Source organism: Ahaetulla prasina, chromosome 5 (genome assembly GCF_028640845.1).
Source record: "Ahaetulla prasina isolate Xishuangbanna chromosome 5, ASM2864084v1, whole genome shotgun sequence".
Lineage (NCBI taxonomy): Eukaryota > Metazoa > Chordata > Lepidosauria > Squamata > Colubridae > Ahaetulla > Ahaetulla prasina.
This window is the reverse complement of record NC_080543.1, coordinates 107,053,923-107,077,070: the sequence shown is the minus strand read 5'-3', so window position 1 is coordinate 107,077,070 and position 23,148 is coordinate 107,053,923. Positions and strand designations below refer to the sequence as shown.

Genomic DNA, 23,148 nt, shown 5'->3' with positions numbered 1-23,148 from the left:
TATGTATTTAGCCAAGAAAATAAATAAACGGATCATCGATCACACCAATAACATTTTCATTTCAGGCATAAATGACCAGACTCAAATTATCTTACTTTGGACACATGCAAAGACCTAGTTTATTTTGGAAAAGGTTGTAATGCTAGGAAAAATGGAAGAATAAAAGAAAAAAAGACCTCTGAGTGGGTGGATTCAGTTACAGTGGCAATGAGTTTACTGTTGGAACACCATAAAATCAGATCAGAGACAGATCATTATAGATAAAATATATATTCTTTGCGAAGATCTGGAACCAACTTGTTGGTAATCAATTTATTAATTTATATGGTACAAAAATATGGCACAATTCATAGAAGTTTACAAGTACATGAAAAGCAACATAGCGTTCCCTGCAATGAACCAGATGTATTATCAAAATGACAAAATGTGCATTATGATGTTACAATGTCTATCCCTTAGGTGCTTGTGTATGATATCTCAATGCAATACGAAAGGGTGAAGTTATTTATTCCAGTTCCATAATACAGTTGAATAATAGGGAAAATGTATTTTTATTACATGGAAAGGTACTGGTAGTCCTCAATTTACGACCACAATGGAGCCCAAAATTTCTGTTATTAAGTGAGACATTTGTTAAGTGGGTTTTGCCCTATTTTAGACCTTCCTTGGCACAGTTGTTAAGTGAACCCCTGCAGGTGATAAGTTGGTAACCGGTTGTTAAGTGAATCTGGCTTCCACACAGACTTTGCTTGTCACAAGGTCACAAAAGGGGATCACATGTCTTTGGGACACAGCAACAGTGATACGTATGATGCAGTTGCCAAGCATCTGATTTTTGATTACATGATCATGGGGATGCTGCAAAGGACAGAACTGTGAAAAATGATCACAAGTCACTTTTTTCAGTGCCATTGTAACTTTGAAAGGCCTCTAAATCAGGGGTCCCCAACCTTGGCAACTTGAAGACTTGTGGACTTCAACTCCCAGAATTCTTCAACCAGCTTTGCTCTAAATGAACTTGTATGTCAGACTACCTGGTAGACTTTCTGTAGATGAGGATGTTTTTTAAAATAGTAGAGTGTACATTATTATAGATCAAAACCATGACCTGACTCTATTAAGTTTTTAAAGTAGTAATAATAGTACACGTATACCAGAACTGTCAAAGGATTCCTTGCTTGTGAGAATTCGCTTCGTGATAGGTGATGAAAATGGAACTTCTACAAACGCCTACAAGTATTGCATTAAAACGCCTATTTTAAAAATGCCACTTTTGATTAAAAAAAAAAAATTAAAGGGGGTATTTATTTGGAAGTCCCGTTATATTTGAATGCCTGCCTCAATATTTGCCCATATTAAATGAAAAGAAAAAAATCATTTACGTTACGTCCAGATGGGATCTCCTTTTATTTGGAGTTCCGTGCGCTGAATTGAGCCGTCATGTTTGGTTCTTTTGATGTCTGCTCAAAGAAGGCAGGAAAAGAAACCCTGAAAGATCCGGTTGTGTGAAAAGGACCCATCTGCACGGCTCTCCTTCCCTAAATGACCAGATCTCGAAAAGTCCGACTGGGGAAAACGAGGTCATTGCTTGGGAGGGAATGGAATTTCCGCTCTTCGCTGGCCACGCCCCAAGCCCTAGCAGGGGGCGGGGACTACTACTAGGATGGGCGTAATGGACTAACCGCACAGGTAAACGCGTTGTCCAATCAGAGGCCGTGTAAGGAAACGGGTTAGGCGGACAACGCGCACTTTTATTTAAAGCGACACCATGTCTTACTAGAAAGAGCAGGGCCACGCCTCCTCCATCTCGCTTGCGCCAATCAGCCTCCGAGGGATCGCTGTCTCCCGAGCATGCCAGTGTTTGGAGCCAGGGGAGCGGCGGCGGCGGCTGCCTAGCGAAAGGGAGGGGCTACCTGACAGGAGCGGCGGCGCGAGGCCAGCCGGCGCCGAGCCAATTGCGACACGAGAGGCACCGGCGGGCGGATCGGACGGCTGCGCTTGACGAGGGACTGGGGAAGGGAGGGGGGGATGGGGCGCCCGAGCGCCGGCGAGGCAGCGCCCTGAGAGGTGGCCGGGCCGGGCTCTGTCTCGGGGAGGGAGGGGGACGCCGGGAAGAACCGGGAGGAAAGACCGGAGAACCCGAGGCGGCAAGGATGGCGACGATGTCTCTTCAGTCCGCAACCGCCGCCGCCGCCTCCTCCTCGGAGACTCGGAAGTTCACGCGGGCGCTCAGCAAGCCGGGCACAGCCGCCGAGTTGCGGCAAAGCGTCTCCGAAGTGGTGCGGGGTTCGGTTCTTGTGGTGAGTGGCGGCGAAGGACGGGCGGTGGAACCCGGGAAGGTCCCTGGAGCGGAGCGGGTGGTTTTCTTACCTCCGGTGGGTTCAGGGAGTCCCCCGCGCCCCTCCTGCCTCCCTCCCTCGCTTGGGACGGGGAGGCGGAGACAGCAGCCGCCCCCGACTTGCTCATCTCATCTCAGCGCTGTCCCGTTTGGAGATGGGTGGCCAGACCCCCCCGCCCGCCCGCCTCGCGGGTCTGTCTGAAAGCAGGCAAAGGTTCACCAGTAAATATCGCCCCGGCGGTGCCCCTGTTCCCTTCAGACGTGCCTCCAGGCGCCTCGTCCGGAGAAGCGTGTCTAAGCGTCGCTCTACGAGGAAGAAGGCGGCGGCATGGGGCCAAGGCGCTCAGTTTGGATCTCGCTTCTCCCCTGTCCCGACGAATGGCAAGATCCCTTTTCGAACCGAGTCGCCGTGCCGGAATTCCCGAGGCTGGTTCGGATAGCGGGAAAAAAAGAAATAAAAAAATAAAAACCTCCGCTCAGGGGGATGAGTTAGCACCGCCTGCTTCCGGCTCGGTTTTCCCCACCTTTGGGGTTGTTTTTTTCCCCTCCCTCCCGTTCAGCGGAGACCTGTTTCCCGTTCTCTGAATCCTTCTGTTTCCCGTTCCCTGCTTCGAATACTGAATACACAGGAACGGGAAGGAGGGGAGGTGGGGAGGGTGATCCCTTCCCATCTGCAGCAGCAGCTGGCTCCAGACGTTCGGATTTTCCCTTTTCTGTAAAAACTTCCGTCCATTCACAAGGAGACCCGCCTTTGTTTCCTTCCCGCGATATCTATGAATGAATGAGTGGTTGGAAAACTTGGGAGGGAGAGGATTCCAGGAGTTTAGAGGCAGGAAAAAAAAAAGGTAGCTGTCACAAAACACCTTCAGTGGTTGCTTTGAAAATAATAATAATAATAATAATAATAATAATAATAATAATAATAATAATAATAATAATAATAATAATAATAATAATAATAATAATAAGCACTAAATCGTTTTAAGTTTTAAGCTTCTCTGCTCAGAATAGAATAGGAATAGAAATGAAATAGAAATAGAAATGTTTATTAGCCAAGAGTGATAAGAATTTGTCTCCAGTGCACCAGCTCACAATGTACATATAAAAGGTCATAGGTCAGAATCATAGTTACAATCATTAATCATAAGTTGCAAACAACAATTGATAAATCATAAGAAACCAGTAGGAGAAGACAGTACAGTAGGAAAGATGACAAGATGAAAAATAGGAGGGGATATCCAACCTAGTACTGTATTTCTCTTTAACCCATTTTTTTTTACTGTCTTCTCTTGTTTTATTTTTATTTTGTTACTAACTGAAATGTTTCATGGACCTTTTGGTTAGAGGTTTTAGAGGGTTTGTCTTTAAAAAGTTGGCAGGACCAGAAGAAGGAAGCTGGTAGAATCATGACAAATGAGAGAGTGAAATCTTGATAGATTAACATGTCAGTTTAAATCAAGCTATTCAAACATAGTTAGTATTTTACTCTTTTTCTGTGGGAATGAGTATGTATTGTAAGTAGGCTGTCCTGAGACTACATGTTATAGATCTTTGACATACAAGAAATTAAATACCACTCCGACAGCTTTAATAACAACAACAACAACAACAGAGTTGGAAGGGACCTTGGAGGCCTTCTAGTCCAACCCCCTGCCCAGGCAGGAAACCCTACACCAACTCAGACAGATGGTTATCCAACATTTTCTTAAAAATTTCCTGTGTTGGAGCATTCACAACTTCTGCAGGCAAGTCGTTCTACTTATTAATTGTTCTAACTGTCAGGAAATTTCTCCTTAGTTCTAAGTTGCTTCTTTCCTTGATCAGTTTCCACCCATTGCTTCTTGTTCTACCCTCAGGTGCTTTGGAGAACAGCCCAACTCCCCCTTCTTTGTGGCAACTCCTGAGATATTGGAACACTGCTATCATGTCTCCCCTAGTCCTTCTTTTTATTAAACTAGACATACCCAGTTCCTGCAACTGTTCTTCATATGTTTTAGCTTCCAGTCCCCTAATCATCTTTGTTGCTCTTCTCTGCACTCTTTCTAGAGTCTCAGCATCTTTTTTACATCGCGGCGACCAAAACTGAATGCAGTATTCCAAGTATGGCCTTACCAAGGCATTATAAAGTGGCACTAACACTTCACATGATCTTGATTCTATCCCTCTGTTTATGCAGCCCAGAACTGTGTTGGCTTTTTTAGCAGCTGCTGCACACTGTTGGCTCATATCTAAATGGTTGTCCACTGGGACTCCAAGATCCCTCTCACAGTTACTACTATTGAGCAAGGTACCACATATACGGTACCTGTGCATTTTGGTTTTTTTGCCTAAATGTAGAACCTTTTTTCACTGTTGAATTTCATTTTGTTAGATAGCACCCAATGTTCAAGTCTGTCAAGATCCTTCTGTAACTTGAGCCTATCTTCTGGAGTGTTGGCTATTCCTGCCAGCTTGGTGTCATCTGCAAATTTGATGAGTTCCCCATCTATCCCCTTGTCCAAGTCATTGATGAAGATGTTGAAGAGTACTGGGCCTAAAACAGAGCCTTGGGGTACTCCACTGCATACTTCCCTCCATGTGGATGTAGTTCCATTGAGGACTACACGTTGAGTGCGGTTGGTCAGCCAGTTACGAATCCATCTGGTGGTGGTGCTGTCTAACCCACATTTTTCTACTTTATCTAGTAGTAGGTTATGGTCTACTTTATCAAATGCTTTACTGAAGCTTTGATTGTCTCCATCTCTTTTTCCTACAATGTGATGATGTTCAAAGAGCTGCTTGCTCATTTTCATCCATATAAAAATTTAATAAATAAATAAATAAATATAAGTTAAGGATAAATCTGTATCTAGAGTATTACACGGAGACTGTGAGTTCTTGTCTTGCCTTAGGCACAAAACCAACTAGGTGACCTTGGGCCAGTCACTCTCCCTCAGCTCTGGGAACTAGGCAGTGGCATACAACTTCCAAAATTTTGCCAAGAAAACTGCAGAGACTTGTCCAGGGACTTGCCAGAAGTCACAGGTATACATAGAAAAGTACAATACAGTAGAAGCTGTTTATGATTGGGTAAATCACAGAATTTGATGGTGATATTAAAGAATGTTACGAATGAAGGCGAATATACGTGTCCAGAATAAAGAATCTTACTCCCTTGTGGTGAGTGGTAAAAAAAACCATGAACACTTGATACAGTTATAGCCTTTAAAAATAGAAAATTAATTTCTTTGAATTTTGGAGACTGTTAATTCTAGTCTTTCTTTAGGCATGGAAGGTAGCTCAGTGATTTTGGAGAAAAAAGATAATCTATCTCTCATCCCAACCCACTCACTTGATGTGGGGGCAAATAGAAGGAAGCATTATGTATTCAATAAGAGCTGACACTGACTTGACAGTTCATAATTTTAAGTCAAGATAGGATATAAATCAGTATATATATGCAGTAATTCAGGTATGATAGGCATTGCTGCAGATATATTAAAGATAGTTTAATGAATAATTTTCTAATTGAGACTGCGGACTTGGAATAATTTTATTAAGAGTACTTAAGGACAGATATATTACATGATTGTGTTTTTGGTTATTGCAAGTTGCAGGTTATTTTATATTGTCTTTTGGTAAAAAGTTCAAATTATGCAGCACTGGTTCCTTCAAAATGTTTTAGCATTAGATCTCTTATGGATCTTAGTGCTGGTAGAGTTGGTCATATTGGTTTCAACCTTTGTAGGTTGAGAGTAACCTAGTCAGTAATGATTTGGTTGTATCTTTCTATTATATTGATATAGTTGAGCATTGTTTGCATCTTGGCTATGTGTTTATATGCTGTGTGTATTTCCACTTGGTGGGACTCACATAGTGGTATTCTCTCTTACAGTCTCCAGATTAGAAATCCCAGCTTGCAGACAAGAATATGAGTATGCTTGGAACAGGAAGGAAAAATGCATTTCTATGAAACTTAGAGAAACTAAAAGGGTGTAACAGAGCTAAATGGAGATGGTCTGATCTTGAGAAGTTGATGAATATATTCAAGAAGGTAAAGATGTAGGTTTAATTAGGAATGATTGGTGACTGTTGCTTGCCATTTGTCATACTAGACAAATGAATTTTGGTTAAAACTATACATTCTGCATAAAAGTGATCTGAGGAAACTTACTTTGCTAAGTAACATGAATAAATAGGAATGAGTAGAGAGAGTTACAAAAAGCAATTAAGTGATTTGGCAACACAAGGATGAATGTGAATTTGTGAGCATTTGATGAATCTTTAGAAAAATATTATTCTAAATTCATGATTTAAGATAATTCCATTCATGCTTACACATAGGAAAGAAATGAATAGAAAACCATGACTAAGAGAAATAGTGGTAGAGCAATAATTCATGATTCTGAAGGTAGATTATAGTATCAAAAGTAGATCTTGACAAAAAAATAGGTGTGTAAGAAAAATAGCATTTTTTTCTTTATGAAAAATTATTACAAGATAGATTAGTTTCCCAATTGAAAAAAATTGAAAGTTATCACAAGGACAGAAGGCATAAAACTGCCTTCTTTTGGTGAACAGAATTATGTTTCAGAGTACCACATAAAAGTATATGGAGTTATGATAAAGAGGAATATGAAAAATAATGCTTGGTGGAATGACCAAGTGAAAGAGACTGTGAATTAAAAAATGCATTTAAAGTATAATTGATGCACAAATCTAGAATGTAGAGAGGGAAGATACTGTGTTTCCTCAAAAATAAGACCCTGTCTTATATTTTTTTGAACCCCGAAATAAGCACTTGGCCTTATTTTCGGGGGGGTCTTATTATTTTGGGGCATGTGGAGCAAGACAGAGCTCCTCTTCCCGTCTTACCTGATTTCCAGCTCTGTCTCCCTAACCCTAACCAGAGGAAATGGCAGGACGCAATGTATTTAAATATTTTTGGGGAGGGCTTATTTCAGCACATGCGTTCAAAAGCACAATTGGCCTTATTATCAGGGGATGTCTTATTTTCAGGGAAACAGGGTAGTTGTAAAAGATGTAGTCAAGAGAGAACAAAAAAAATAGTAGAGGGAATACACAAGTTCCATAAAAGTTTGTTTTGGAAATGAGAAAAAAATAAGGAGCCTCCAGCAGCGTTACTGGATCAAATTATCTGAGATGAAAATGAAGTCAGAAGTTGCCAGAAGGAATATATATGTGATTTACATAGTTAGTGCAAATGTTAGTGGAATTGAAGAGCAGGTTTGAAGACAATGCTAGAAATGTTAGTATCCATGAGAAAAATAATGAAGTCATAAATCCTATGCAAATGTTGTAAAATGGTAAGATTGCAGCTATAACTAAAAACATATTAAAATATGGCTGTTTTTTGCTTACGGAATGACTGTGTTTATCATATGTTTAGACCTGTACATTATGATAGAAGACTTGTACTTGGGGTTATCTTGGCTTAGGGTAAGCAATACAAGTAGAGATTGCATTTTTTATATTTTATCCCAATAAATTCTTAAGAATTGTTATTATTGTTCTATTACATTAAGATCAAAATAGCAAATAAATTAATTTTTTGCTGTGCCAGAGAAATTTCTTATTAAAGGGGTATAGGAGGTATCAGTAAGCAGAATGTTGGAAGTGTTTAGCTTTGAGTTGGGCAAGGTATGTGCAGGTCAGATTTTTGTTCTTTGGAAATCACTGAACATTGTATAAATTTGAAAAAGAAATCTATTATATATTTATTGATTGTGGAAAGTATATGATAAACTAAATAGGATTGAATTATAGATATGTTTAGTGAATATTTGAAGGTTGTTTCCTGAGTGCAACACAAGGAGTATGATTTTGAGGTGTAACTGGTATGAGATTAAATTGAGTGCCTAGCAAATGTGTTGAACAGGGAATAAAACAAAAATAAGTGTTATTTCTCTGGTTGTTTAATATTTCTATGATTACATATATACACAATGCTTATAAATAACATTAGATTTTGTTGGTTGAGGACATGGGAAAATATAGAGTGCGTGGGGGGTGGATGTTAGTATTTTTGGCTCAGAACCAAATTATTTACAGCATATAGTAAACTGTATGGATATAGTGAAGATCAAATGCTGGTAAAAAGGTAGGCAATATGTGGTTTTTTGCAAGAAATGAATCTTGACAGATGGAAAAATGGCTGTGTATAGAATGGGCTTCTGCCCACTTGGTTACATGAAAGTGAAAGTTGGGTCTGTGAAGAGAAACTTAAAAGTTCAATGTGATGGGTTATTTAAGAGGTTTGCGTGATAATAGCTGATCCTCATATCCTATCCAAAGACATTTTATAGTTATCTCATCTTCCTAATTGGTTTAAGGACTGTTTTGTTTTAGAGGAAAAGTTAAATAAGTTAATTTCTCTCCATCCTCAAATCATTAACAGTCAGCCTATTTAATACTTGTTCAAAACTTCATAGATGACTTTTCATCAGAGTGAATGATACAGGCCTGCTGAGCAAGTAAAACAAATAATTATAGTCTGCTGTGTCAGAGGTATTATGCACACCCAGAGTTTTTAACCATCTATTCTAGAAGTAACTCTATACAGGAGCCCTTTCACCATTTTTCCTGGCCATCATATTTTTCTATATCAAATGTGGAGCCAGCAAGACTCTCAGCATATTAGATTTATTCATTCAGAAATCAGGGCATTGCTAACCAATATTCTAGTCTTCTGTTGCTTAATTTTAGCTTTTCATGTCTTCTGTATCTAAATAATTTAAGCTATCACCAACCTTGGAAATTTGGATATATCAATGCAGTGGTTGTGTTAATTTGTTGCTGGTTGTCTTAAATTTTGCCTCAACTGCCAATTATATATGCATTACTTGTATTGGTTATATGTTGATTTATGGTGCTTTTAACTGCTAGCTTCCCAGAGTTATGGATTTGAATTGGGTGGCCATGTATATATTAAAACAATAAATACATCTGGTAGTGTAACCCAAATCATCATGACTAACTATTTTAAGTCTAAAAAGGGAAAATATATAAAAAGCAGTAAATTACAGTGTTATCAGCTAAGGAAACTGGACCTAGAAATATGGGGATAAGGGCCTACAGTATATCCTGGCAATCTGCAGAATTATCCTGCAATACTGCATTCTAACCACTGTGCCATCATAGCTGTTATAATTCATATCAGGCAGATGTCTGTCAACCTTCTACATGAATATAGGTGAGTAATATGGGTTGTGGATTCTATTAAAAATTGCTGCTGGTGCTAGGAAATATTTTTCCCAAGATTTTAGTTGGAACATAACTATTATCCTGTGCTCTACACTGTGAAATAATAATGAATGGGCCTTAAATCTTTGTCTCTGTGACATCCTTTCAAATAATTGAGTACTCTCATTTTTTCATCCAGTCATCTTTTTCTAGACAAACTTGGCTCCTTAAATCTTTTTTCATAGGACTAACTTTTTAATTTCCTGGATTTTCCACTTTATTTTCTTGAAACTATCTTAAGGAGGGGTACCCAGAACTGGACATAATAATTGAAGTGGCATTTGAACGTCCAAAATGGACGTTGAAAACTTCTATTGATGCATTCTAAAACCGCATTTGTCAATTCTGATGTCAGATCACAATGCTGAATCCTATTGGAAATTAATTATTTGTCAATATCTTTTCTCCCTGATCAAGATAGTATCTCATGATGGTTTTTATGTTATTTCTATCCTACAGCTACTAGCTATCCTACCCAATTTTATGTAATCTGCTAATTTGATAAACAATCTCTGTACCCTTTTCTCCAAGACTGACTTTTATCCTCAGCCCATTCATTAGCTCACTCCAGTTCAATTAAGAACCATTAAAAAGTACATTCTGAACTTAATTCTTGAACCAGCTATGTATTCAGTTAATTGCTATGCCATGCAACCACAGTTAATTAGCTGAATGAAATGTCATGGGTATTTTGTCAAATTCAAATTAAGATTAACTAATGGAGATTTGTTTTACAAAATCCATGCTGATTTGGGGTAAATATATTTTTTAGGTTGTCTACAAATATCTCTATTTTAGAGTTTTAGAACTTTCCCAAATGGCGGTGTGAGGTTGGTTTAATTCTCTATATCTGCCCTCTGTTTTTTAATGTTAGAAGTAACATTTGCATTATCTCAGATATTTCAAAGTTATTATATAAAATGACAACCATCAATTAGTTTCTTTAGACCCATAGCATCCAGTTCATTTTGTTTTGAGGACTTAAACTCATTCAGAATAGAGATATTCTATATTCATGTTTCAGTTAGTTCCAGGTTACATTTGTGCTCTCTTTATCCTTTTTTCCAGACTTCCCCTGTAGAATATAGATAGATAGCCCTCAGTTATTTGTTATAATTGGGACCAGGAACTCCACTGTTAAGCAATATGATTGCAGAATGAAAAATCACTTGACCACACTGTCTTACGATGGCAGTTCTAAAAGTTCTGGTTGCAGTCATTCAGTGAATTACAATTTGTGATTTCTTACCAGTTTTCCCATTGATTTTGCTTGATGGAAGATGGCAATGAGGGTTGCAAATGGTGATCACGTGACCGTGGGAAACTGCACTCAAAATACAACCATGTGATTGTGGGAAAGCAGTGGTGGCTGCAACTTGGGGCAGTTGTAAATCTTGTTCAGTACTGTCATAATTTTGAACATTCACTGAACGAGTGTTTGCTAAGCGAGGACTACCTATTTTTTTTTTATTGAACACTGACAGAAGTTGATGGCATTTTAATGTCTTCATTGAGTACCAAGTATATTGATTCTTTTTTTCTATTTGAACTTATTTAAGAAGCTCTCATTTTTGTTCTTTGCAACCTCCGCTCATCTAGAATCTTATAATTCTTTTATTTTAACATTCTTATCCAATAACATATCCAATAACATATTTAATGTACCATCATATACAATTAATCGGATCTGCCCGGTCACCACCCCCTTCCTTTTCCTTTTACTCTCCTTCTCTACCTTCTTCTACTTTCCACAACCATCCTCCCCCTCTCTTATCTACATCCTCTCCTCCTTCCTCCCTACTCCTTTCTTCTCCCTCTTCTATCCCTCTTCCTTCCTTTCCTCTTCCTCCTCTTCTCTTTCCTACCTCCTTCTCTCTTCTACTTCCTTCTTTCCCATCATTCTGAAGTGATGCCTTCTTTACAGTTTTGGACTACTTGGTGTGTACCGTACTCCTTCTTGAGAATCTCTTTCCGCCTCTTTATATCTAGCCTTTTCGTCCCTCTACACTAGATAGTCGCATTTGTGCTTTCGCTATATTTTTTTTCCACGTGGGAATGATTTGAAATTATGTTTTTATTATTCCTTTTTTAAAAGAGTGTTCATTCATCTTGATTTCCTTTTTCCATTAGGTTCTCTTATTCCTATTTCTCAATTCATTAAAATATGCTTTTTTTCAATCCAAGTTATGTGTTCAACTGCACTTACAATCAATTACTTGAATATTACATAATCACTTTCCTCCATAATCTTATTTCTGTTTCCTAGTATTGGGCCTTCCATATTAGTTAGTATCTAGTGAAGGAAAGTAGATCCTTGTCCTTTACCCCAGCTTCAGAAGAAAGTTGAATGATACATGAATTTCTGTGTTTCAAGAAAACATACAAAGTGAACTATATATAATTATATATATATATGCATAAAGTCAAACCACTAGATGGAGTACTATTTCATAGTTTCATACAATAAAAAGATTTAAGATTTAAATTTGAAAGATTTAATATTTATACAACTTATAGTTAAAGTGAAAATTTTGCTTATCCTTTGATATATTTTTATGAACATGTTTATAAAAGTTTAAACATTTATAAAAAATACAGTTTCTTACTGAAACTCATATATTGTAGTTTCTTACTGAAGATATTGGTAAAAAGTAAAAACATCTTAAGTGGTTTTTTTAAAAAAAGTATCCATTAGAACAGGGGTCCCCAAACTTTTGGACCTCAAGGACCAGTAAATTCATAATTTTAAATCCCGTGGACCACTGATATGATCTGCCTAAAGACCGGCTGGGTGGGCGTGGCTAGGTGGGCACGGCCAACTCAATGACACGTCGAGGGGTGCCTCACCTGCCTTTACTTGCCCCTCCCCTCCCAGCCACTCCTCGCCTGCCCACCCGGGCTCTTTAGGGTCCCAACAGGAAGCAGTTATTGGAGCTAAGCAGCCACCACTAGAAAGAGTTGCCAAAACAGCTGTCTCAGTTCAGATTGGATCTGACTGAGAAGGAGGCTCAGCAGAAGCACCTCACTGAGGACTAGAAGCATAGGCTTTCCAACCAGAGGGAAAACCTGCGGGATTGTAAGACCAGGTACCGGTGCCTGGAGGTTCAGTGGCTGAGATGGTCAGCTACTTCCAAGCCATGAGGCAGTCCCACTGAAACAAGGCCCTTCAGTTCTTCGCCACCAGCAGCACTTCCCTCCAGCCTTTGCCCAAAGCCCCACACCAGGAGGCTGAAGCAGACCCCAAGTTGGAATTTCTTCCCCCCCCAACACACACAAGAAGACCCTGAAGCGGGAGACTCTCTGCAGCAACACAAACGTTCATTGCACATATCCGTCCCAGGGGCCATAGTTTGAGGACCCCTAATTTAGTTCAATATAAAAAATGCAAATAATTTTTCTGTTGACCACCAAAATTTTCTTGCAGACCACCAGTAGTCCACAAACCACCAGTTGGTGATCGCTGCATTAGAATGTCTTTTATGGTCTTATGGATGAGCAATTTTAATGCCATGTGTTCACTCTATAAGGTGCAATAAAAATGGTTGAATATAGAAAGTAATATTTTTTTTTTTATTTTTTTATTTACATTTATATCCCGCCCTTCTCTGAAGACTCAGGACGGCTTACAGTGTGTAAGGCAATAGTCTCATTCTATTTGTATATTTACAAAGTCAACTTTTATTTGTACTATTCTTTATTTATATTAATATTCTTACATACAGTATTTGCTGTATATCAGGATTTGTCTGTCCCTTTCTCAAAATGTTCATATTAAGCAGAAGGACTGATATCTGAAAATATCTGCTAACAACCTTTTTATAAAAGAGCCGTGGTGGCACAGTAGTTAGAATACAGTATTACAGGCTGATTTTGCCCACTGCTAGGAGTTCAATCCTGACTGACTCAAGGTTGACTCAACTTTCCATCCTTCCGAGTTAGTAAAATGAGGATCCAGATTGTTGGGAGTAATATGTTGACTCTGTAAACCACTTAGAAAGTGCTGTAAAGTATTATGCAGCAATATACAAATCTAAGTCCTATTGCTATAAAAGGTCTCTTTAGAAAAAGGTTAGTTAGGGACATTTTAAGAGATGCAATGAATAACATATCCCCTCCCCAAATACTTTCTGTAAAATAGGTTTTTGAAGTATCAGGCCATCTTTAAAATCCCATAAATGTTTATACTGATTAATCATTTTTCACCACGAGACTTAGACTTAGACTAACTTTATTGTCACTTTGAATGTACACTAACTGGCATAGATTGAAATGAAATTTCATTGCACACAGCTCTCCACCTCCAATATACACTACGTAATAATAAAATATGATTGAGGCTGATGATTTCTTTATGTTACACTGTTATGGTGGTTTTGCTGATTTTTTATTTTATTTTTACTGTTTTCTAATATTATTATTATTATCATCTCTTTTATTCATTAAACATGAAACTCAGTCAACTGAACATTTAAAAATGTGTCATAAATACGATTGACTGGTGCTAATGGTTGATACGGGTTGTTGCCAGTGTCCTAGGTATCAACCAAGTACCTTCTTAAAATATATGATGTTCTGAATAGCACAGTTTTTTGCAGTTCCGCTGCTGTTATTGCAGGAAGCTGCAATTTCTTGATGTGTTTTGTAAAATTCTTGGACATGGTACCAAGTGCCCCAATGACAGTGGGTATCACTGTTACATGTTTCATCCATAGCAGTGTAATTTCGGTGGCCAGGTCGGGATATTTCATGATTTTTTCCAATTCTTTTTCTTCAACTCTGTTGTCTCCTGGTACAGCAATATCAATAAACTGTACGCTTCGGCCCTCAACAACTGTGATATCTGGCATGTTCTGTTCCAAATGACGATCCATCTGTATTCAAAAGTCATAATAATAATAATAATTAATAATCCTTTTGATGGAGAAATGCAGTACACATTTTTAAAGAAAGAATGCTGTTTCCTGATTTTTCTTAGCAGCAGTTGATCTTAACTGATTTAAAAAAAAATCAATGTCCTAGTTAAAGTCAAACGACGATAAAACTTTGGTCACCAAACCCCCAAGTAGGACATAACAGATTTTAATGTCAAATAGATTTGAAAATGGTGAAAATGGGCTCCCTACCTCCGTTTTCTGCTGCGATGGCCTCCTGCAATCCTCTGCCAGTGAAAATGGAGCTCCAAAGGGCCACCCTCAGCCCTCCTGAGTTTCATTTTCGCTGGCAGAGGCACCGTGGGCCGGTCTTTCACTGTTTCCAGAGCAGCCCTGCGGGCCAGATCTGGCCCCTAGGCGTTGAGTTTGACACCCCTGCTCTAAGAAATAAAAAACATCAAACTTATATTTGACCTCAAATATGTATTTTTCTGCTATACAATCCGTGGGATGCTTAATCAGCTATATCAAACAATTTTTAGGTTGAGCCCTTATGCAAAGAGAAAATTTGATTGGCTTGGTCTTAGCTTCGGGTATTGTGTCAGACCAGCCACTACGGTTTATGTATTTTTGGTATATGGGCAGTGTTAGATGAAAACCCAGACATTGTGACCTATGCCACAAACCAGATTTTCACATACTGAAGTGTGATTTGAAAAAGAATGGTGTCCTCTACAGATCCACCTAGAAATGAATTTACTATTCCTGGGTTCACAGGTATAGAATTGTCTCTGTAAACAGTAATTAAGCTTTTTTGAACTCTATAGAAATTGCTTCTCAGTTAACATTTATAGACACAGTTTTCTTTATTTGGAAATGTATGAATGAAAAAAATAACTTGTATTCTTTCATATGCCAGTAACTGCAGTGCTACTTACACTGAATTCATTTAGAAAAGTTTTTTTTTTAAATGCTCTGCTCTCTAGTGGTTTACTATTTGCAGTACATGCATATCTGGATATTTAAAATAAGCTTCCACAGTTGCACGTATCGAATAGTTCCTATAGTAGCAACAGATGGGCATATCTTCTCCATCTCTTTTTGTGCAAGGTCAAATGTTCTTGCAGCAGGAATCTTAACACCCCCACCCACTCCAAATCCAGCACCTCAATATTTAGGTTGACAAAAAAAAATTGTCTGCTGGTGCAAATGCTAAGCTAAGCATTCTGGGAGAATGCTTTTCTTGCGGAGATGAGAGAATTCTTTGTGCCTGGCAGTAGAAGCTGCAGCAGGGTGCTTTTTTCCTTTTTCTTTTTTGGCTTCAGAAAATTTGAGAACGTTGACAAATGGAAATCAAGGCAGCTTAGTTAGGAATGCTGCATTTTTTATCTATTTGTTTTTCGAGCATTTTAGGAAGGATTCTGTTAGAGGCATGGCTGCATTATGAGGTGTGGCTCTTGCTGATATCTTCAAAAGATTTTTGGCATTCTTCTACATAAGCTTAGAATATAGTGCTATTAAATCTTAATAGATATATACTGCTGGAGTGGCTGAAGAAAACCATGCTTTTGAATTAAAGGAATATATTCTGGAAAGAAATACATTTGCTGGAAGGACAGGCTGCAGAGAAATTGTAATGGGTTGTACAACTAGTGTTATTTTATTTAAAGGTATTCGTACAGTTATTGAGAGAAACTGTTCATATATTTGCAAACATCAAAGAGAAAATAAAGCTCTGGAATATACAGCAAATAGCTTAACAAAAGAAGACTCTGGGATACTGATCCATTCATTTTTGGTAAATTTTGATGTGCTTCATTAAGATGTTTTAAATTTATTTTATATATTTTGTATCTGATGCTTTTGAAATTCTCCATCCATTCTGATTCTGTTGCTGTTGAATCTTTATTATTATTTTAATAATAGTACAACATGCTAAAATGCTGATGATACTATTTGTAAGCAATATTTTTAGTAAAACATTGATTTTTCTCTCTCTCAGTATGTCTACGCAGTACTATTTTTAGCATTCTCATTGTTGTTTTATGAATGTCCAAAGCATGTGTCTGGAAAAGGAGATATTATAATTGTAGTAGAAGATAGAAGAATACAGTAAAACTAGGTATTCCTATAAAGATAAACAAAGCATTTAGAAGAAAGAGCTTTTCAAGTATGTTTTTATTTTTATGATGGTGCATATATAGCATAAGGCAGTTGTTAAATAGTGCATACTTAGCAATCTGTGATGTATCTCGGCATTGGGTGTATGGTATTAGCATTTGAGGGAGTGGTAATGTAGCATTTATTAGTGCAGAAAATCCACGTACATAACAAGTATGCATTTTAATGTCTTCCAACATTAATAATGAATATAGTACAGTACTGATTATTCTATTTTATTAAGCCTGATTTGACAAACAATACATGTTAACTTAAAGGAAAGTTAATTAGACAAAATCTTTATTATGAATTATTTTTAAATTCTCCCAATATTTTCTTTACTTTATGTTTTACTTTATATGAATGATATTTTTAAGCAAAGATGCACTGAGCATTAATATATCCATGAATGAAAAATAAATCTTTGAATAGATGTTATAATATTTATTAAGATGATTATCAGCTGCCTTTCTGACCAAAGTCATTCTTACGAAGATACATAATTTTAAAAAACAAGATGATTATGTTAAGTACAGAGTAAACTTCTTTAAAATACAGAATGTAAACTATCTCTTAAATCAGTTCAAATGAAACAATATTGATACTCCTCTAACAGAAAAGCTACCTACTACTTGGTTAAGAACTGTTATAATCTTGGTGCATCCATGCTACCATTTCACTAACTTCTTATGCTGCAGTTTGCTAGTGGCCGTTGAATAATGACCGTAATTGTGGACAGAATTATCGTCATAAGCCATTACAGTTATAAGTTGAGACACCCATGTGACAGGAAGTAATTTATGGTATTTATTGTGGCAGTTGTTAAGCAAATGCCACAGTTGTTAAACAGACCCATTCATTTAAATGGGTGTTTTTTGTTTTGTTTTTGCCAAAACCTGGCAAAAAAAACCCCATGAATCACAGTCATGTGACCATGGAATGCTTCTATGGTTGTAAAGATGACTTGGCATGTTGTCATGTAAACACAGGGAATAGGGGCATAACCAGGAGCACTTTATGGGCCATTAAAGCACTTGTTCCATGGCTGTTGTAACTTTGAATGGTCATTCAGCAAGCACCACCTGTATGACAAAGCATTTGAGGAAGATAGTGAATTAATTTTGGGGTATCCTGGTTACAAACTTTATAGCTAATTACCTTAAATTTTGAAAAAGTATCATTTGTGTATATTATAAATATGATACAGTATGATGCCAGTTTGCTCTACTAAGGCATCAGCCAGAAACCAGGAGATGGAGTTCTAGTCATGCCTTAGCCATAAAAGTTGACTAGGGACTTAGCCCCTCCCCCTCACTCTCAGTCCAACTCACTTCATAGGGTTGTGGGGAAAAAAGGAGGGGGAAGGAGTATTAGATTTGTTTGCCACCCGGAGTTATTTATAAAAATAATAAAGGCTGGATTAAAAAAAATCTAAACAAATAGTTCTATACAATTTAGAAGCAGTATATTTTAGAGCCATGATGACGAACCTATGGCACGTGTGCCCGAAGTGGCACACGGAGCCTTGTCGCCTGGCACATGCAGCATCTCCCGTTCCTCTTCTGGGTTTCTGGCATGCATGCACATGCGATGATCAGCTGGCCTTTGTGCATGTGGCAGTGCCGGAAACCAGAAGAACTGGTCTTCCATTTTCCGGCATGAGCATGTGCGCCAGCCAGCTGATCAGCGTGTGCGCATGCGTTGCAGTAACCAGAAGACTTGCTGGCCAGGAAGCATGCTCCAGAAACTGAAAGTACCTTATCCAGCACACGCATGCCCACCGGGCAGCTCCTCTTCCTGGTCGCGGGCCTGACAAGTGCATGCGCAAAGCGCTTCCTTTTCAGCACTCGTTCACCATTACTGTTATAGAGAGCAATCCAGTACATTAGTACTCAACTTATGACTCTAATGGAGCCAGCCAATTACAGTTGTAAGTTATGATGGTCATAAAACAGGTTGGTCACAAGATTGATCCAATTTTATGATCATTTTTGCAACAGTTGGTAAGTGAATGCTGGAATAATTAAATGAACCAAGGGTTTGCTGTGGGCGTGGTTTTGCTGAAAATGTAAAGTAAATGCTGGTTTTAGGAAAACTTTCATAAAACATGGTCATGTGATCGCGGAATGCTGCAAACATATGTAAATGTCGTCCAGTTGGCAACACCTGAACTTCAGTCACATGATTGTGAAGGGAAGGTGTTGGAACTTTGAAACTGGGTTGTAAGTAGCTACCAGATAGATCCATTGTAACTTTGAATGGTTGCTACTAAGTAATCGGTTGTAAGTCGAATAGTATCTGTATGTGGAACAATTTTGCACCAACTGCAGAAATATTCTTTAAATTAATCCCACAAAAAGCATATCATGGTTATTTAAAAGAATTAAAATCATTTTGGAGGTAAACAAATTTTAATAAAACAATGCATTTGATTTTTTTAAAAAGAAAAAACACTGTTTTTTTTGCTTAGCCATAAAATCAAATTATAAATATGAAATTACATTCTGGAGGTTTATGGCTTTTCCATAGCACATAGCTAAATTGTGCAATTGGCTATTACAAGTTGTGGTAATGGGAGTCAATTTGAATAATGTACTGCTTTAAGACTATCATTCAGAAGCACAAAAGCTTTCAATGGGTTTTCTAGTTGTATTAGAAACTCAGTACAAAACATCATTTCAAAAATGTTATTTCTTTTATTCAAACTACCAGACCAAACCCAAATATTTGCTAATCATTTACTTTCAGTTTCCAAGCTTCATTCCTTAGAATAGAAAACAAGGTTTATTTATGGCTAGAGACTCCAAGATTGAGTTCTTTTGCCTCCTTCATCCCATTTCCAAGTAAGGCACAATGACTTGAGATACTAAACTATAAACTTTTTCCCCATCTACTACTTCCTATTAACTAATTTCAAACTAAGGAAGAGCATATAGGTACTGGTAGCAGTTTCCCCTTTGTGGGCTGGCTGTTCTCTGGTTGATAAAACCTTTGATCATCTGTCATCTTCAATCCCTGAGGGATCAGAGGAGGCAAATTCTATTCTCACTTCCTTCTTTTATGATTTAATGGTCCTCCAGGGCTTACCATCTTTTTGTGAATTTCAGGTCATCATCCAACTAACAATGTAAATATTGCTCAATTCACTGCATCTATAATACTTTAAAAGCCAGAGCCCTGTAGCTCAATCTTAGCTGCCAGCCTATGCCTTCATTCTCCTTTTACTCATTTCCAGAGCATCTGTGGTAAATTTAAGATTCTACCTCTAGTTTTATTTATTTAACAAATTTATGTAGCCACCGATTTTAAGCTAAACTATGGACAGCTTACAACCCCAGATTTAAATAATATATGCAATTATATTGTATATATCACTCAATCTCAGTGCTTGAGGGAAAATTCAGATGGAGGCTTGTTGGATCACAAGGGGGAAGGGTAGGATAGGCGCTGCAGTGAAGAAGACATGCTTCTGAGGACCCACAAGATCAATGTTTAAGGGAAGGAATGTGTTCACCCTTTGTTCAGAAACATTCAAGGAAAATGGTCTCACAATTAACCTGGTCCCATGCTATGTGGGAATTTAAAGGTGATAACCAACACCTTGAACTGCACCTTGAAGAAGACTGGGAGCCAGTGCAGCTCACACAACGGGTGTTAAATGGGCCTCCAACATGGTACCCTCCACTGCATTTTGGATCAGTTGTAACTTCTAGGTGGTCATCAAGGGCAGCCCCATAAATAAGACAATGCAGTAAATGTAAATAGAAAATGACCAAGGCATGAATGATCATGAGCAAGATCTCTTGGTTAACAAGGCACAATTGGCATACAAAATGAAAGTGCAAAGGTTTCTAACACAGCTCCGACCTACTCAACAAGCCGGCGTCATGAACCTAGGATGATCCTCAAACTGAACATCAGCTCTGAATGGGGTAGTTCCATACCCTGACCCATACTCTGAGTGACCTTGGGTCAGTTACTCCCTCTCAGCTCTAGGCAAACCATTTTCAAAAAGTTGTCTAGAAAATATTATGGACTTGCCAAAGAGTAAAGTAAGAAGTAAGGCAAGAAGAAAGACAAGGCAAGAAATACAGAATGATTCAAAAGCACCCTCTAAAAAACAAAACAACTCTTTAAGACCCTAGCCTAAAAACATAGCTGAAAAGAGATTTTTTTAAAAGGGATAAGCTCATGGAAAATCAGGTTTTCACTAACTATTCATTTTGATGGTTGTTTATTACCTCTTGAATCATAGGTAGCCTGCCTAGATTGCTTGAAAGTGGAAAGAGGCTACTGTCTTGTACTTGAGGCTTGTTATCTTATTCAGTGCACCCTGTTTGGTCTCTGTGTAACACATAACATACAAAGATAGATTTTCACTGTGACTGTTCATGCCTAACCCAGTCCTTCAGGTCTTCCAATGCTTGACTCATCTCCATTGTAATTGAGTCTATTGACCTTGCTGCTTGATCCTCCTCCTTTTCTTTTTCTTTCCACCTTTGTAGGGTTGAATTAAATTGTCTTTTGCATTACTAGTAAATACCGAAGGTATTAGCAATAGTACTTATATACTGCTCCATGGAGCTTTACAGCACTCTGAGCAGTTTACAATGCCAGCATATTGCCTCCAACAATCCGGCTCCTCATTTTATCAACCTCGGAATTATGAAATTATGAGTCGCCCTCAAGCCCTGTCATCGTGGGCAGAGTTAGCTTGCAATACTACATTCTAACCACTGTGCCACGAGGGCTCCTAGGTGTTGAAGTTAGAGCATGTGTGTGTCTGGAACCCACAAAATAGATGTGAATTTTATTTTTTAATTAAATATTTGAAATCCTTCCTCAAATTGTAGCATGTATTCTTCCAGAGTTTTTTGCTCAGAATATAAACATACATGAACTGCTTGGTACTTGCATGAGAGAATTCCAGGGAATATCAGGATAAACAGAAGTAAAAAACATCCTGGAAGTAGGCAGTAGCAAACTATAAACGTTTTGCTTACACAATGTATTTGGAAAAAGCAGTTCCCAAGTCATAGGGTTAGGTGATAATCTGCAACTTAAATTTCTCTCAAAATGTATGGAAAACCAGTGTAGCTACTATAACAGTGGAGTTTGCTCTAGTGGTTAAGGCGCCAGGCTAGAAAGCAGACTGTGAGTTCAAGTGCTGCCTTAGCCATGAAGGCCAGCTGGGAGACTTTAGCCAGTCACTCTTCCTCACCTCACCTCACCTCACCTCACCTCACCTCACAGGGTTGCTGTGGGGAAAATAAGAGGAGAAAGATATGTTGAGTGTTTGGCTTGAATATAGACTTAACAAAGGAAAGCAAAAGATGGGCCTCCTCTGATTTGGGAAGCCAGTAATCTGATAGAATTAATAAAACAGGCACAATGCTACAGTTAAAAAAGCTACAACAGTAACATTTTTGCAGAGAATACAGGCATCAGACAGATTGAAAAACCATTGTGACACACATACATACACACCCATCCCCTCTTGCTTGGACTACCAGTCCAGCTACCTATTCCTGAATATGCCAAAGTTGTGTTCCACTGGAACAGTTGAACCATAAAAAAAAAATCACATTTCATGCAAAACTTTTGACTATAGAGATTATTTATTATTTTGTAATCTTTGCTTTTATGATAAAATTGATATTTTTATACAAATATAAGAAATATGCGTGTGTTGAGAGAATGGAGTTAATTCAAGTCTTCTTTTTCCATTTAACTCTATAGTTATATAGCAATTATTATTCAGGAAACTCACCAGACTATCCTGAGTCTTGTTCTAGACATTTTCAGGATGAATGTTAGACATTGCCTGAATGAGTTCGCAATTGTTCCCAATTTTCTCAATACAGTACAATATCAGTGCAAGAGATGGGTTTGCCTGGGAGAAGAAAGCTGTTTGCCCAAAGTTACCCCGTGACATTATAGAAAAGTGATAACTTGATCTGGGTATCCTCTGTCCAGATCCAACCTCACCAATCACAAAACAACACGGATTCTTGATATAATCCAAATTATTGGTACTTGTAGAGTCATCTAATCAGACCACCAACATCAGCTGGATAAATTGGTCATGTTACCTTTCCATATCAGAATCCATAAAATAATAATTTTGTATTCCATTTCAAAGTCACTAACATTTAATACTTAAGCTGGCAGAGCCTACATATTCTATTGTCATAGGATCTCTTTTGTCTCTTTTTATTCTCATGAGAAAAACTATTTTTCTCAAGGGAAAAACCATATTAAAAGTACTCTGACTGAAAGAGCCCTACACGCATAAATACAATTTATTGTTGAATGTAATTGTTTAGAAACTACTGATTTAGAATATTTTAAAATATATGATTATTAGCTTCATTTTATCAGAACAGGGAAGAACTGTTTGGTGAGTTTTATGCTGAAATGGATCCACCTCCTTCTCTGCTACACACACTTTCCTCCCCCTTTTCAAGGGCTGGCCTTTATCTGTCATGCATTCCCACCATAACTTGACTAAGTCTTCAGCAGAGTACTCTCACAACT

The 23,148-nt window shown here is 38.0% G+C and overlaps 1 protein-coding gene across 3 annotated transcripts in view; it reads left to right on the top strand.

The window, feature by feature from the left end:
- Nucleotides 1-433: 433 nt before the first annotated feature.
- Nucleotides 434-23,148, top strand: part of DOCK9 (dedicator of cytokinesis 9) — a 134,570-nt gene continuing 111,855 nt past the window's right edge. For 2 of the 3 annotated variants that reach the window (XM_058184565.1, XM_058184563.1), the window contains exon 1: nucleotides 435-2,300. In XM_058184565.1, coding sequence (XP_058040548.1) covers nucleotides 2,154-2,300 — 147 coding nt within the window. In that variant the 5' untranslated portion in view covers nucleotides 435-2,153. Of the gene's footprint in view, nucleotides 2,301-23,148 lie in introns of all 3 variants that reach the window. The other variant, XM_058184564.1, reaches the window with a different exon arrangement.